Source organism: Symphodus melops (assembly GCF_947650265.1).
Source record: "Symphodus melops genome assembly, chromosome: 1".
NCBI lineage: Eukaryota > Metazoa > Chordata > Actinopteri > Labriformes > Labridae > Symphodus > Symphodus melops.
Window position 1 is genome coordinate 7,843,213 of NC_136691.1, and position 16,417 is coordinate 7,859,629.

The window sequence follows — 16,417 nt, forward strand, 5'->3', positions numbered from 1 at the left end:
GGTCTACAGTCTCCCCCAACTGCACCTCTTGTCATTGCTCCAATACTGGATTATTACTGGAATAACAATTCTACGGTAATACCATTCACACACTTAAACATTAGCTTAATAAATGACATCTAATGTTTTTAAGGTCTGTTTGTATAAAATTAAAATCTAATTTAATTAAAAAAACAAATATTTGACATGCCATCTTTAGTCGACTGAGCACTAATAAGTCATATAAACTTTAGGTTTATTGATGCAAAATTAAGGAAGAGTACACGGGAAAATTAAAAGAATCACTGAACAATATTCTTCAGTCAATGTTTTTTATTTAAGGTAACTCTAAAACACAGACACACCCACACACACAATAAAATTACAAACATTGTTTTTACAAGTTAACATCTTTAGCACATGTTGTACCATTTATTTTATTTTTAATTAAAAATGACACTTTGTATGTACAGATTTTTCACAACATAACTTACATCTATGTTTAAATAATAAAGAAGCAAATTAATCTGTTATTTCAATCTGCAGTTTACTTATGCTGTTGGAATTATATGTTAATCTCAAGCTTTCCACCCTTTACTTTTACATAAAATTTCCACGGAGAAGGAGCTTGATTCAGATAGTCAGAAAAGGTTTTGTTGGAATGATTCACTGCAGATCTGAAAACTGTGAGAATGTAGTCAATGGTGCCCTTTAAAAACTCTATGTCCAAATTTGTGTTTGCAATTGTTTTAATTAATCTTGTGAGTTCCTCGTGGAAAGCATTAATGTAGACAGCAATAGCATCAAGGACTTCAGACTTCAAGGTGTTGTCAACAAAGTGTTGAACTTTGTCAACAAAGAATTTAAGAGTGCCACCAACGTTCACCAGGAAAATATCTAGGCTATCTGAGTTTGTCAAAAGATCCACAAGATAGTTAGTAATGGTCCTTACCCTTTCCCTAAACTCATCTATTACCTTGGCACTAGCCGTAACATCAACACTGGGCATTTTGACCTGTGTCTTATTGAAAATGCGAGTTGCAACACTAAAAGTGTATTCTACATTATCAGCCACCACGTTCAATGCCTTCTCTAACCAAGAGGTAATGCTCGCTGTCAACTTTTTGAGCACCTCAATTAGAGGGGTCATCTCTTCAGAGCCAGGCAACTTAACCTGGATCTCCTTCAGGACATTGATGGTAGCATCCAGTAATAACAGAACAGTCTTCTGATACTGAACAATAGTGTTCCTAAAGAGGATGGAAATATGGCTCAGATCTGGGGCATGGTTGTTTGCAATGTTGTGGGCCTCCTCAGTGTAGTAGATAATGAAGTTCTTCAGCTGATCAGTATGTCTTGACAGGTGGTATTTCTCAACAAAGCTGTACATACTAGCGGTAATAGCTGGAACCCTTTCCTGAAATCCATTGAGCATAATGTCTGTGGCCTCTATGTTTATGACCATCTTCAGATTTATTTTACCAGCATCTTTGACAGAAGCTCGAACAGTGATGATTTCAACATCACTTCCAGGATCAGACTGTTTGACAGGACAGTGAAAAAATCAGATATACAAGTCTTTGTTATTGTAATAATTGTGAAAATGTCAAAATTAGTATAAGATACTTACAGCATAACGACCATAAAGCCTGGCATTCATCAGAGATGGGACCCTGCCATAGAGATGAAGACCCAGAAAGCCAGTAGAAGGTATTGAAAGTGTGGAACTGATTCCATCTTTGCGGACAGCATAACGCAAGTTCATGTCAGTGAAGGAGGGGCTTGTTATGTCCACATTAAGGGTGAGACGGGAGTCACTGTAGAGCAGAAGAAACAACAAACTATTTTAAGGAAAATAATTACAGGAAAGAGACCAAATCTTTACTTAGAATACATGCAATAAAGTGGATTCTGGAGTTACTAGTCAAGTCACAAAAAAAAAAATACTCAAAATATCACACTCTGCTTATTTAAATCTTACCTTAGTGTATGGGAAATAATGTGTTGAATATCCATGGTTAGATCGCTGTGGGTGAAAACCCCTTTACCAGTCAATCTTACTCCAGCATCCTCCAGGTTTAGGGTAATGGAAGCTGTTAAAGCACATGGATTTCAATTAAAACCCATGTCTATGCGTCTTTATGGAATATCTATACTGTATTATGTTAAGAAAAAACACTTACAGTCTATGTCATGTTCCAAGAAGATAATGGCAGATGTGGCAGATGACCTAAAGTCAACCTTGAATACAGAAGCACTGCCATCCAATTCAGCAGCAAAGTTTGAGGTGTAAACTGGGTTTACAAACTTGGCATTCATTATAATCTTCTGCTTGTCAGCTGTTACTTCAGTAATTGTTTTCCCAAAGATGGAGAGTTCTCCCAGGTTGCTTGTCTGAGATATTTCAGTCTCCATACTTGCAGTCAATGAAGATGTGGGTGCAAAGTCAATGGTTGTCTGAACAATATGCTTCCCATTGTTGTATGAATTAAACAAGTGTGCCTCATTGTTGCTGATATACTTCAGCACAGTATACACACGGCTTAGGGTGGCTTCAACTTCAAGACTCTCATTTACATCCATGCCAATGACTTTGGTTGTGCCATGGTTAAGTTTTGCATCTGCAATAACTTTAGAAACTGAGCGTAATCCATCAGTATTCAGATGCAGATCGATTTCATTATCCAGTAATCCAAAAACTAGAAAATCTTCAAGCACTGTACCATCCACATTTGCTTTTGTGGATGACTCCATAGACAAGTATTCAAAGGTTCCCTCCAGTTTAATCCTATGGTCTACCTCAGCCTTTCCAACAGCCTTTATCACAGGGATTTTGAAATCAGACATTATCCTAAAGGTGGACACAGCGTTTGGTTTGGCTTTGGTGTCTGCAATCAGATTTTGGTTTGCTTCCAGGTTGAGTATGGGCAGAGCAATCTTTGCAACTGTAGCCATAGACAGAGCAGTCTCAAGGGTCTCAGTGTTCACGCTGACGGTGCTGTCATGAGTTCCTTCAATGTGCTGATTTTCAAGGGACAGTGAATTGGCCAGCTTGATTCCTCTCTTTGTGGTGAGACTGGTGGTGCCATCAAGTTTGGCTTTTAGACTCTCAAACACAGATGCTGTGGTAGCTCCCAGACGGAACACAAGATCATCCTCAGCAAACAGTCCAGCATTGGCATTCAAATTAATGATAGCAGACTTGAAAGACAGATCTGTGATCAGGTTACCCACAGGGGGGATCTGGATAAGACCCATCATATCAAAAAGTGGGGCAGCTTGGCTCTTCTTATAAACAACCTTTGCAGTTACAGCTACAGTTTGTTCAGGGGTTGTCAAAATTTCCTTCAATCCAGTTTCCTCATACAAATTCAGATTACTGATAGCTGCGGTATTTACATCAACTAATGGAATATTAATCTCAGGAATGCTGATGGGGGATGTCAGGAAATCAAGGTTTGCTTCCCCTTCTATAGCGGTAAGAATGGCAGCCTCCCTCTCATTGTTATCTACAGTCAAGTTCCAGAAAACCTTGTACTGATTAAGACGTGCCAGAGCTACAGTGTTCATATGTTGATTGTCAGGCTTGAAGGTTGCTGAGTAATCATTCTGCAGATCTATTTTGACAGCAAGAGCATCAACCTTTGTGTTTCCTTTATTCTGCAGGCTAAACAAAAACTCCCTGGGACTGAGAGCTACATCAATCACATTGTATAGGGCTCCATTGACCAGACCATTCAAATCTGTGCTATGGGTTGCTTTCACCTCAAGCTTCATGTCATGCAGATTAGCAATTCCAGCTCCTACCAAAAGGTGTTTTTTGATTGAAGAGCCTTCTGCTTCAGAGTGAATATCAAACTTGAAGTAGCTGAAGATGACCAATTCAGCACTCAGTGTCTGTCTTGTCTTAAATAAAAATGCATCGGTATCACTGTGCAGAATGAATTTGACTGTACTTGGATTGACTGTAAATTGAAGGTCACTCTTGTGGGAATTCTCTTGAGAGTTGAGAGAGGCAGTACCCTCATTACCTACAGTTACTGTAATAGAGGTACCTTCCTGCTGAACAACTGCCTTTTGAGTTACAGATGTCTCACCAGTGAGGCCAATGATGGGTAGGTTGACCACATGTTTATAGGAAGTGTCCATAGTTGCAGATAAACCACCATTCGTAGCTAAGAAAGCTTCGTTTAAAAGCTCAGCATTGTAAGGGCCAGTGGTGGACTTAAGTATGTTCTTTACTGAGACCCGGGCTGAGAGGTCAGAAAATGTCATTGAGACATCATGGTCTACAATCAGAAATTTGTGAGTGACCTTAAGGGTCTCAGCAGCAATCAAGCGTCCCTCGGGAAGGGCAATGCGTGCAGTGGAATCCAGGTTAAAGTTAAGGATTTCAAAGTCATTAGATGTACCTTGAGAAGTCAGAAAAGCTGTCAGTTGAGGATTCATATCGACATCAAGAGACCTCTGGACTTCAGCAGCATTCCTAATAGTGTAGATGGGTGAGTTGACTTTCATTTCATAACTCAGTTTACCAAATCCAGCAATCATGATCTCACAAGGAATTTCCGGCAGCTTGAATGGTGGAAGTTGAAGAGTCTCAACAAGTTTTTCTGCTTGAACATGAGGCAGGGTAGGAAAGGAGAACTCAGGAACTGAAATCTCCGGAAGTGAAAATTTAGGCAGGACAGGAATATAGCTGATGATCAGGTCTGCAAATGAAGCACCTATATCAAACATCTTCATCTGGCAGTTGAGAAGATAATCAATTAATTCAATGACTATCTGTTTAATATCATTCATTGAGATGCTGGTGGCTTGCACAGTGTGTAAGCCCATGATGGTGAACTTAGGGATAACCAGTTCTTGTGGGAATTCAAACTGGGAGAAGTTGTCTAAACTGAACTTCATAGAAGGCACAGAAAGATCAGTGAGAGGAAAGGTAAAGGGTGGCGTGTTAAATTCAGCATTCCTCAGACCAATAATAAGGCCTTTGATGATTTGTAATATCTCTTGGACAATTTTTTGCTGAGGTGCTGCCTTCTTAATCTTCTCAAACAAGTTAGTGAACATATCAGTAATAGTGGTCATAAAGTCAGTATAGGGCTTCATTGCCATCTGCAGATAAGAAGTTATTTTAGCAGTTAGATCAAGGTTTTCAATTTCCCACTTCATCATTTCAGCAAATTCCTTTAGATTGGTTAAAATAGCTTGGTCCTTGAAATTGTTCATTAATTCTATAACGTTAATTCCTCTCAGTTGCTCAACAGCACCCTGAATAGAGTGTAAGACAAAGTTGGCAAAGTCCCTTAATGCATCAAGTTTCTTTTGGATTTCAAGAGCTTCTACAAGGTCCTTAACAAAAGCTGTGTATTCAGATATCATTTGATTAGCCTCAGCCACAAAATCATTATAAACAAACAAATTTAATTTCTGCTCAATAATGTGTATATATAAATTTAACTCAGCAATTATATCTTCAACCTTAGTTGCTTTCATGCAGTCTAATGCACCCTTGAATACTTTAATGAATTTGGTGAGAATGTCTGCATCATTCACCATCTTGGCTAAAGCCCTGATGCTCTCATCAACTTTTAACTGCTTGATGAGATCTGTAACATGTTCAAAAAGGACATCAACCTTTCTGTCAAACTCATACTTTTCAATCAGGTCTCTCATATTAGCATATAATGTGTTTATCTTATCTGGGATGTTGAGGTCCTGAATTACATCACTAATATAATTGTTTATGTCAATGAACATCTTTGTGGGAAGTTGATTTAATAGTTCATCAATGTGAGCTTTAAAGTCAGTAACTGAAATGTAACTCTTCAACTCAGCAACAAATTCTTCCATGTCAAAGGCCTCAATTCTTTCTTTCAAAAACCTCATTATCTCCTGCAGTTTAGCCTTGATTTCATACTGGGCTTCAAAATCATTCAAAAAACCAATACTGTTGTCTTTCAGTTTTTCCAGATCAATTTGCTGGATCATCTCCTTCACCGAATCAATCACATACAAAACCATGGCTTTGATGTCATATTCCTCGTTCAAGTCAATCCACTGCTGCTGGATTGTCTGAAGGAGTGTTTCACTAAAGGTGCCATCAACAACAATCTCCTTAATCACTAAAGAAATTTGTTGGAGGTAAACACTAAGATCTGACAGCAATTTCTCAAAAGATGCCTTGAGATTTCTCAATAAGGCTTCCACATCCTCCATGGAGAACACATATTCTTTTGAAAAATCACTTAAATACTGTTTCATCTGAATAACACTGTCTTCTATATTCAGTTGAGAAACAAATTCATCTAAATTTTGTGACAGAGCCTCAAGTTTTGCTCTTACCTCCTCATTGTTGATGAAACCTTGCAGTGTCTCCCCAGCATACACAGTCAAACCTTTGATGCTTTCCAACAAGACAGGCAGACTTTCAAAATTCGGAAACTGAATTAAATGACTTTCTGTGCTCTTATCATACTTGAGGAAGCCTGAGATAGCAAATTCCTGGTTCTCTGTGGATTCACTGTTGAGGATGTTTGAGAGGATGACACTGGAAACCTCAATTCCTGTTCTTTCAGCCGTGTTGTAAATACTCAGATCCTGGTTAAAAACATGCTCATTCACCTTTGATTTCATTCTGAAACTGGTCTTCTGCTCTTGGAGTGACAGAACATTATCCATCTTGTTATCAAAGGTTGTCTCAAGAGAAAAGCCATTTTCTAGCTGCTGGGTCAAGGATGCTCTGCTTTCATGTGAGCTAGCAAATGCCAGAGGTTGTGCTTTAAGGAGGAACTTGCCATAGAGCTGGCCACTGTGCTTTCCATACACGGTCATGTCTCCATCAGCGTTAAAGATGGCATCAAGGTTGAAATCAAAAGGTACAATGCTGCAACGGATGGTGTGGTCAAAGCGCATTGGCTGGGAGTTGAAGCGGGCATCATTGGTAATCCTGGCAGCAAGACCAATAACTTCAAGCTCAGTGTTTTGGTTCATGTGTGTTCCAAGGAATTTTCCAGTAGTGCTGCATTTTGCAATTGCAGCCATATCAGCATAATTTACCTGATAGATGTGCTTGATCTCTTCCTCACCATAGATAGCTTTCAGGCTTCCAGTAAGATCCATTTTGTAAAGTTCTGCCTTTAGCTGGGCTTCATTGATAAAGTTGGCTGCCAGAAGTCTCAGGTTGTTGTTTACATTTGCAGAGGCTGTGTAGGGTTTCAGGTCAATGGTGACATCGTGAGTGTATGCAGCATACTCACTTGCATCAGCTTCAGCCTTCGAGTTGAAGTCAAGGCTAGAGAGAGTAATTGTCAGACTGTTGGAATTATCAAACTTAATGTCACGCATAACAGCCTTGTTGGTTATAGACAGAGAAGCCTTTGAAGCATCTAGCCCAGCACTGAAGGTGTTTTCCAATGCAAGGGGGCTCTGAAGGGTGGTGGTTCCACTTGTTGTCAAACCATCCTTGTTCATTGTCAGAGTAGCCTTGTGAGTTGCCTCATTCTCAAGGAGCTTCATGGTGGCATCACTGTTCAGGGTAAGACCATTGGTATTCAGGGAAGCAGTCATTAGAGAGTAAACGCGATTATCAGTGTAGTCTGTATTTGTCTCAATTCTCAAAATGACTTCGCCTGCTCCAGCAGCGGCCTCAGCCTGATTGCGGATCTTCATGCCAAGAGGCATGGCATTTGTATCACATTTAAGTGACAGCTTGCTATCTTTGAAGGAAAGCTCAGCAACATTGGTCAGAATGTCTTCGAAGGCATTGGTGTTGGAAACCACTGACAGTTCACCATTGGCAAGGTTTGCTGCAATGGTGTTCTGGGCCTTGACAAATGTGGATTCAATCTGAACAGTGGAATCAATCTTGGCCTCTGGCCTGAATGGGAAGATTGTGAAGGACTGGGTTGAAATGGTCTTGCCATACATGGGTCCAACCTTCAACATTCCCTCAAGGTTGCTGTCAGTAGAGATTTCTTCAGTGTTGACTCCTGTCATACCAGTGTGCCCCAGCACAATATTGAGACCAAGGGGGCTTGTGACTTCAATCTTGCTGCTGGTTTTCAAATTAATTTTGTCTGTGATGGTGGCATCTTCGATAATATTAACACTAGCCTCAATGAATTTATGAGCTAAAGTGCTTCTCAGTTCAGCCTTGATGGAATCAGAAGTGGCCAACATCCCAGAGCCTAAACAACAAGACAGGAAATAAGACGTTGTTAACTATTAATTGCATTTTGTGAGGTTTTTTTGTGAGTTATTTTCTAATTATCATTTTTGAGATGGATTTAATACAGTAACTCTCGAATTAATATACAAAATAAAGTAGTTTAGTGTTATCAGAGAACACTGTATATTTGAAGTTGAATTAAAGCCCTATATTCAAGTCCAACTTACATGTATGTTTACATCTGTATTCTTAGCGGATAACGACTTGACATATTACAAACAAATGAATAGCATCAACTACATACCGTCAATCTTTACTGAGAGAATGTCCAGTGGGGAAGTTCCTCTCACATCAAACTTAGCTGAGTAGCTTGGTGTCTCTACAACATCTTTTCCGGCAGCGATTGAGGCTTCCATGTTGTAAAGGTTGCTCTTCATCAGAGCTGAAACCTCAGCTTTTCCAAAAAGAGGAATAGCCAGAGTAAGGCTCTTGGGAACAACAAGCTCTGGGATAGGAATTTGCATGGAGACAATCTCCAGTCCAAACTGGGGCAAAGAGAAAGTTGGTGTGGTCAAGGCTGGTGGGAAGTTAAGCTCTTCTGTCGACTTTCCACCAAGAGGAAGAGGGACAGAAATGATGAAGCGCTCAGTGTTGAAGTAGTAGACAGCCTTTGCCTCGCTGTTAAAAAAATATATAAAATGCATAAATGTTTTAGAAAACCTTTCCATGTGTTTCAAACATAATCATTGAGTTCTTTACACTTACGTATTTAGGTATAGTTTCTCTGGCAGGGAAATCTCAGGCATATCAGGCACTCTGAAGTTCTGAATGTAAGGGAAATCAGCACCATACTGTTCCATGTAGTTGTTTGCCGCCTAAGAAAAAAATGTCATCGTTTTATGCACATTTCAACATGCTAGCAAAATTACATGAATGACTGTTAAATCCATGATTCATACCTCCACAAACTTGACCAAGATGTGGCGGACCTTCATGTCAGTCTGCCCCACCTGCATGTCAAGGAGCTGGTTGCCATACATGTCAATGATATCTGCTTTTGGCAGGATGGTTGTCTCAGTGTTCACATCAGACTTGACTTCAACCTCGATCTTGGTGCCATCTACAAAAACAGAACAATTACACTTACTGGAAGACATGACAAAACATCTTTTAAGTCTTTTAACAAAATAAAAGTCAATATTTTCGAGAAGGCAGGTTATTCAACAAGAATGTTCATATTTCATAACAGCGGCATTTGGAGAATGTTAAGCATAATTCATGAAATATCTACATTCAATTAAGCCATCATTAAGCCATTTCTCATCATTCCATTTGAGCCCTTTTTTGCGCCTTTATTACAGAGGAAGGACAGTGGATAGAGATGGAATCAGTGAAAGAGAGTTGGGATAGACATGCAAGAAAGGAGTCACAGGCCAGACTTGAACCCGGGCCGCTCGCGTGAGGACTATAACCTCGATGCTTGGGGATGCATGCACTGACTACTGCGCCACCAGCGCCCCCACCCCATTTTTTATATATCCCCTTTTTCACAAATGCCTGTCCATGGTTATATATTTAAGTGATGATCCAAGGGTATATAAACCTTTCCAAGAGCAAGAAAGTAAATTGCAGAAATATAATATAAAAACCAGGGTGACAATAAATTACCATATTTCATTGCGATTTCCTGCTCAGATGTGGCACCCATGACCTTGATTTCACTCTTGAGCCCCAATTCCATTTCCTCCTCACGTTTCAGGTTTGCTGTGATGGTGGCGTCAGCATTGATGGAGGGAACAAGAAGCTGGACTTGAAGCATACCTTCTTTCATGGCCATAAGTCTGAAACACATAACAAGCAGTTAGTGTGCTCTCAGTTATCATCGACACATTCATTTTAAATTTAGAGAGTTTGTGGTCGGTTTCTTACTTGGCACGGCCAACCAGGGACAGCTGAGGGATGTTCTTGTTTATTAAGTCAAGAGAGATTGAGTGGGTTCCTTTGCCCTTGGTGCTTCCATCAACAACACCCAGCCTGAGTCCAGCCTCAACATCGTAGTCAGGGATCTGGATGTCAGCTGTGATTACATTCTTCCTTCTGTTATATTTCATCATTGCTGTGGCTTCAGTTGGCTCTGCACCTGTTGTTGACCAGCCAATAGAATACAATAAAACAATTTAACAAACTGATCCAAATGAAGTTTGTAATGAACAAGACTCATTTTAAATGTTGTCCATTACCTTCAGCTCTCAGAACAAACTTCAGAGAGTCAACTTTCTGCCGACCCTCTTCTCCCTCCCTGAGGAGCTCGTAGGCAACGGTAGCTGTATACTCAGTGATTTCACCAGTTGGGTGGAGTTCAATGACAAATCTATGGAATGATTAAATGAATTTTTCAATCTTCAAATGTATTTCATTTGAATAACTGAAATGATTTTTCTTTGGTTTACAAAGTTTTCTTACTTGCTGTCTCCAGTAAAGGGGAAGTAAGGGGTTGTCTCTTGAGAGAAAGCATCTGTGTACTGTAGAGCAGTGCAGTATTTCATTCCAGCGAAGAAGGGAGTGCACTCACTGACGTCAACCTTGTCCGTCACTGTAGGAGGGATGGTCACCTCTGCTGATCCAGTCACTGCCACCAAGTTGTTTCTGTAGTTCATTTGTGAAGACATTGATTGTTTACCATTGAAGTTAGGTAAACAGGATCCCCTGAATTATTTTTTTGAGGCTATGGTTACTCTGATCAAATCATTTTCGATTCTTTTTTTCCTTCTTTCCTTCTTCAGGCTATATTTCTTATTAGTTGCATCATTAACCATTTGTCAATCCCCAACTGTAGGTTTATTTCTTCTTTTAAAGTTTTTGTCTTCCCCATCATAGCGATGTGGAACCAGAATAACTCAAAGTTGTACCCAAACGTACGTTATTTTGATGAGCTTCATTGGATGCACTGGAGCAGGGATTGTCAGCTTGACATTGTCACGGGCCAGGGAGATCTTGGCACTGAGACCACTCTCGTGGAATATGCTGGTGTGCATCTCCAATCCAGAATTGACATATTCAGGGATGTATGAACCAATCCTGGTGTCAAACTCAATGCCAGCAGAGGGCATGAAGGTAACTTCACTCTGTGGAAATACAGCAGACATAGGTCAATTGTTTTTATTTGTTTCCCTGAAGTCTTTATCATTAGCTGTCTGTTTAACCTAGAGTTTTATTTAATGCCTACCATGTCAGGAGAAATCTTAAGTCCACCCTTGATGCCAGGGGTAAAAGTACCAGACAGTGCAATCCTCAGAGGCACACCAGTGGTAGTAGGCAAGAAGAACTCATTGTCCATGAAGATGTAGTGGGCAAAGATTGTGTTGTCAGCCTTGGTCATCAATGCCTTCAGAAGCTGTGGTAGAATATATATAATATATATGAATACCAATGTAACATGTTTTAAAAAGAATGATAAATGTTCTAGATAAGATTTTTTTTTTTACATCTGTAGGGAACATCTTTATCATATTGTCAATCATCAAAGCAGCAGAGTAGGCCATCTCTGGGATTTCATTTGTCTTCAGGTATCCCAGCTCATTTCCCAAAAGTCTCAGATAAACCATTGCTTCAGGGGACTTTGTTGTTCTCAGTTCGCTCACAAGTTTGTTGATGTTTCGACTCATTTCCCTCATGAGGTTTTGGGACGTCTGTAAAAATAAATGCCCACATTATATTTACTGTGTAGTTTTGTATGTTAAAATATTAATATTTAATATTTAATATGTAATGCACACTTTCTTTTATTGTTATACCTGTCTCTTCATCCTGTCCCTTTTAAAGGCAGGCACCATGTTCTTCAGGATCTTATTAACTTTGAGTGGCATGTTGTCAGAGACGAAGTACATTGTCTTCAAGGCAATGTCGGGGAAGAATCCGTCCTCTCCAAACAGCATATCAACGGTTGGCTCAAATCCTTTGCCCTCCAAACCAATCTGCAAAGGATGTAGATTTTTAAAGATTTAATCTAACAATTCGATTATGTCAAGTCAAATTTGTTTAATAGTTCAAAATAGTTTACCTCCATCATGTCAATGTCATAGCCAAAAGCTTTAAGAGTCATTTCAAGCATGACCTCCTTTGGTAGGTAGCTGGTACCCTCAAAGATCATGTTGCCCTCCACAGATCCGATCTTATAGTTGCTTGAAAACTTACTAGGGTCCATAATTGGCCCAATGTCATTACCCTGTAGGGCATTAAGAATTCTCTGCCTCCGACTGAAGGAAAAAATGTTATAGTCAAAGCATTAAACTACTAACAATTTTTTTACAAAACTTAATATTTAAATGAAATAAATAAATGTAGGTTTTCAGTGATGATTGCATACTCTTGGGTCTCCTGCTCAGTTGAGGACAAAATGTTGGTCACATGGGAGATCACAAAGCTCTTGACTTGTTGGTCCTGCTCATTTGGAATGGAAATAGCGAGCTGGGCCAGTTCAGAGGGCTGGGGGTCCTTCATAAGTACCAGATATGCAGCAATACGCTTTTGCATGGGGCTTGCATTGTCCAAGAACACCTGCATTAGAACCTCTCTGCCCTGTGACCAGTGATGGTGCACACAATTAGATAACATAAAAACGTATTTATGTAATGTGTCAAATTTTGAAGGAATTTAACTTGCCTCTTCAGGGACAGGAGTGAGCCTGTATGCTTGAATTGCAGCCTGCTGCACAGACAGGGACGTTTCAGGTTGGTTCACGCACTGGATCACAGCAGCTCTAAGTGCAGGACTGGCAGGTCCCACAGCTGCAGCCATATTTCCGATAACCTAGGGGGAAAGAACAATCATATTCTTTTTAATGTTTTTTTTCTTGGACTTTTTGCTTTGGAAGTGAATTGAGAAAGTGAAGATTGACATGTGAGAAAGGACCCGCAGGCCAGATCTGGACCATTGCATGTAAGATTATCGCCTTTGTATATGGGGCGCGACCTAGCTGCTCGGTCTTTATCACCCCCCTGCCGCTCTCTGTTGCTGACAGTGAGAAGGTTACCTACCCTCAGCGTCATGAAAGTTGCGTCTTTGTCACCAGAGCAGTCGCCCAACTTTGTAGCCATGAACTCAGCAACTGATTGTATTTCTGGGATCAGTTTTCCTTCAGCTTTATAAAACCTTTTAGAAAACAAATGAAACAAAATGAATTAGAATTGATAGACTTTTAGTGTATTTAAGCTTATTTAATAAATGGGAAATTATATTTAAGAATGCTATACTGTTATTTTTCTCATAGGATTAAAGGATGAAAGTGTGGTTGAATTCACTCACCTCTTGACAACATTACTCAGAGCATACATGATTGGCTTGCTAGCCTTGTATTTGGCCATCTCGAGCATGTCATTGATTAGCAAGGCAGAGGGATTGGACAAGAGTCCCAATGCAAAAACACCAGCATCAACCTCGAGTGAAGAGGTGTCAAGAGTCCTGAAGATCTGCATGATGGCACTGCTGCACTCAGGTGTTCCACACTGAGCGAGAACCTGGTAGGTCAGGACACGGGACACAGCAAGGGCTTCAGGAATGGCGGGACTCAGGGTCTCGGTCTTCATTCCACGGACGATGGCGACAAGTTTTTGGAAAAGGTCGCCCCTTCTGTCACTCTCAGACTCAGAAAGAGTTGCCAGTTCTCCGAGGAGTTTCAGACCTGCATCTTTATCCTGGATAACACTCTTATCCTCAACAGTCTCCATGTGAAGACCCTTGACAATGTTACCTTTAATACACAGTTTGAGATTCAGATTTACTTCAGATATGTTGTTTTCCTTTTGATTATCATATGCTTAAGTAAAAGAACAAAAATAAAAAGCTTACTGTGATCAAAGCCTTCATCATTGCAAGGAGATACTTGAACGAGAGTCAGGTCTTGCTTTCCAACATTGGTAACTCCATATTCTCCCCTGTGTAGAGCCAAGACAATGTTAAAAAGTACAGTACAATACTCTTACAAAAAAAGAGTATAATATCAGGGCTCAATTACTTGTGCGAGAAGGGAATGAGGATGTGTCTCTCAGTGCAGGAGCCAGAGGTCATGTGCTCCTTTTCATTGTCAAACTTGTAGTTGCAGCTCTGTTTGCTTCTGATTAGCTTGGACAGAGGGAAGTGCTGAAATACAAAAAGAATGTTCGAAATGAGTTGTGGTTTGTTTTATTTTAGTAGACTACAAATCTACCAGTCAAAATTGGTGTTATGATGGGATTTTTGTTGGGCTTGAAGTCACAGAAATAAGAAATCAGAACTGCAGTGAAATACTCAACTTGTCATTAAATGTTTGAGGAATTTAGAACAAGACCATCTTATTTGTTGTTTGAGTACCCTTACCATTCCTGAGATGAGTGCCAGTGGGCTTGTGTGATCTCTTATTGGGACAAATTTGTCACATTCAGACAGATCCCTAGTGAGGCTGATGTCCTCTCTTGTATTGATTGAGAAATGGGTCTTGCAATTGCCATGGATTGTGGGCTGAAATAAGTGTTAACAGATATATGGATCAAGCATCTATTCTGTTATATGTATTTCATAGCGTCTGTACATAACGATCTACACAAGGAAGTCAGAAACGTCATTTTCAAGTTGTACACTTACCATATTTCTTTGCTTCACTTCTTCCTGCAGAGGCACAACCAGAGCAGAGATGATACCCCTCTTCATGTTAAGGATGGTTGTTGTTTCACCAGCTTCAGGGTACAGTTTCACATCATGTTCACCTTCAACCACAACCTTTAGAGAGTATCTACAGAACACATGAGATTATTATGTATTCACTCAATGGAAATTGTGTTCTAGATAGATAGATAGATAGATACTTTATTGGTTTATGGAAACCAATTGACAGAACGTACCTCTCCATTTCAGCAGAAAAGGCCTCTGAGCTGGAAGGTGGACTAAACACAGAGTTGCCCTCTGTGTCCATGTCGACCACCTCATTAAGGCTACAGCCAGTGGTGCGGACGATGAAACTACAAGTCTGAGGTACTTCAATTTCAACCTGTTTTAAAAGGTAATTTTAGATTTTTCAAAGAAGAAAGTGCCCTAAATTGTGATAATGGAGAAAGAAAGAAGAAATGTATCTAATCAAGTACCTTGCAAGTGACCTTAGGTCCATTCCTGAGATTTGAAGCACCATTGACGGCATTCAAAGACTCAGCATTGTACTCATATTCATACTTGTGGTTGACTTTGTATCTTTGGTTCACTGTAACAGAAGATTTGAATTTAACATTAGAGTCTGGTATCATAACATGTTGTGTGATGTAATCCAGGAATTTGAGTGATTGTGACCAAATGATTGTGCTCGCCCTAAAGTTGAATTATTTCTTGCAGTTGCTCAAATATACAATTGTTTTTCCATCAGATTAGGTTATTAAAATATGAAGCACTGGGACTTACGCAGGCAAGGTGAACGCTCCTCTTGGGCATCTATAATGATATACACATGAAACTTTAACACCATTACATTGTAGTTTTAATACCATAAACCAAAACTCTCAAGTTATAAAAAATATATTCAAAAATGAATAATTTAGTAAAATTATTTTTTTAATAATAATACTTACTCGTCAAGGTTAGCGTGGTAAGTAGTAGAGAAAGGAAAAGCTTTGAGTCCCCCATCATGGACTCTCTGCCACTCTCTCCTTGGGGCTCCTTTGGCTGAGACCTCCACCTCATCCTGCTTGTATGCCTTTTATACCGGAGGTGTTCTCAAAGCAAGGTAGGTGGGAATTACATACTGTTCTGTCTCAGCTCCAAAGTCCATTATATACGTATGTGTGGAGGGACAAAGGCAACTAGTCTCATGAAGTTTCCCTGAATGTGATGCTTTAAAATCTGTGTTTTTGTGTTGAAACATTTGATTTAATGCATGCAGCTTTATTAAAATTACAAACAAGCACAAGTACTCTATGATGAAAAAAGAAGATAAAAAACACATTATAGAAAAATGTACAAATTTGACATCACTACTATTGGATATCATTTCAAAGTTAAGATCATTTTATTTATTATAGTTTATCCATTGACAGATCATGACTTATAGTCCAATATATATTCAGTTTAATAATAATCAGGCAACTTGTTTGTACAAGATTGTGTCAATTTATCTGCATCAACACTTTACCAGACTCATTTCTTTAAAAAAATCTTTCCATGGAGTCACTTATTCTTATAGTAATATGCTTTATTTAAAATTATTATGTGTCAGTGATTAATATTGCTAATCAACAGTTAATTTAA

General features: G+C 39.5%; 1 protein-coding gene across 1 annotated transcript; it reads right to left on the minus strand.

Moving 5' to 3' along the window:
• Positions 1–544: 544 nt before the first annotated feature.
• LOC306835996 (apolipoprotein B-100-like) lies at positions 545–15,853 on the minus strand (the record flags this gene model as incomplete). Its single annotated transcript, XM_079362849.1, has 29 exons — positions 545–1,519; positions 1,610–1,796; positions 1,961–2,072; positions 2,163–5,097; positions 5,539–8,171; positions 8,457–8,830; positions 8,918–9,027; positions 9,112–9,272; positions 9,821–9,993; positions 10,082–10,292; positions 10,393–10,523; positions 10,616–10,798; positions 11,072–11,277; positions 11,379–11,546; positions 11,638–11,841; positions 11,947–12,126; positions 12,213–12,408; positions 12,519–12,730; positions 12,815–12,961; positions 13,189–13,303; positions 13,457–13,901; positions 14,000–14,085; positions 14,166–14,290; positions 14,507–14,647; positions 14,771–14,918; positions 15,028–15,173; positions 15,268–15,380; positions 15,575–15,604; positions 15,742–15,853. The coding sequence occupies 29 exons, from the start codon at positions 15,851–15,853 to the stop codon at positions 545–547; spliced, it is 10,959 nt and encodes a 3,652-aa protein (XP_079218975.1).
• Between the last annotated feature and the right edge of the window lie 564 nt (positions 15,854–16,417).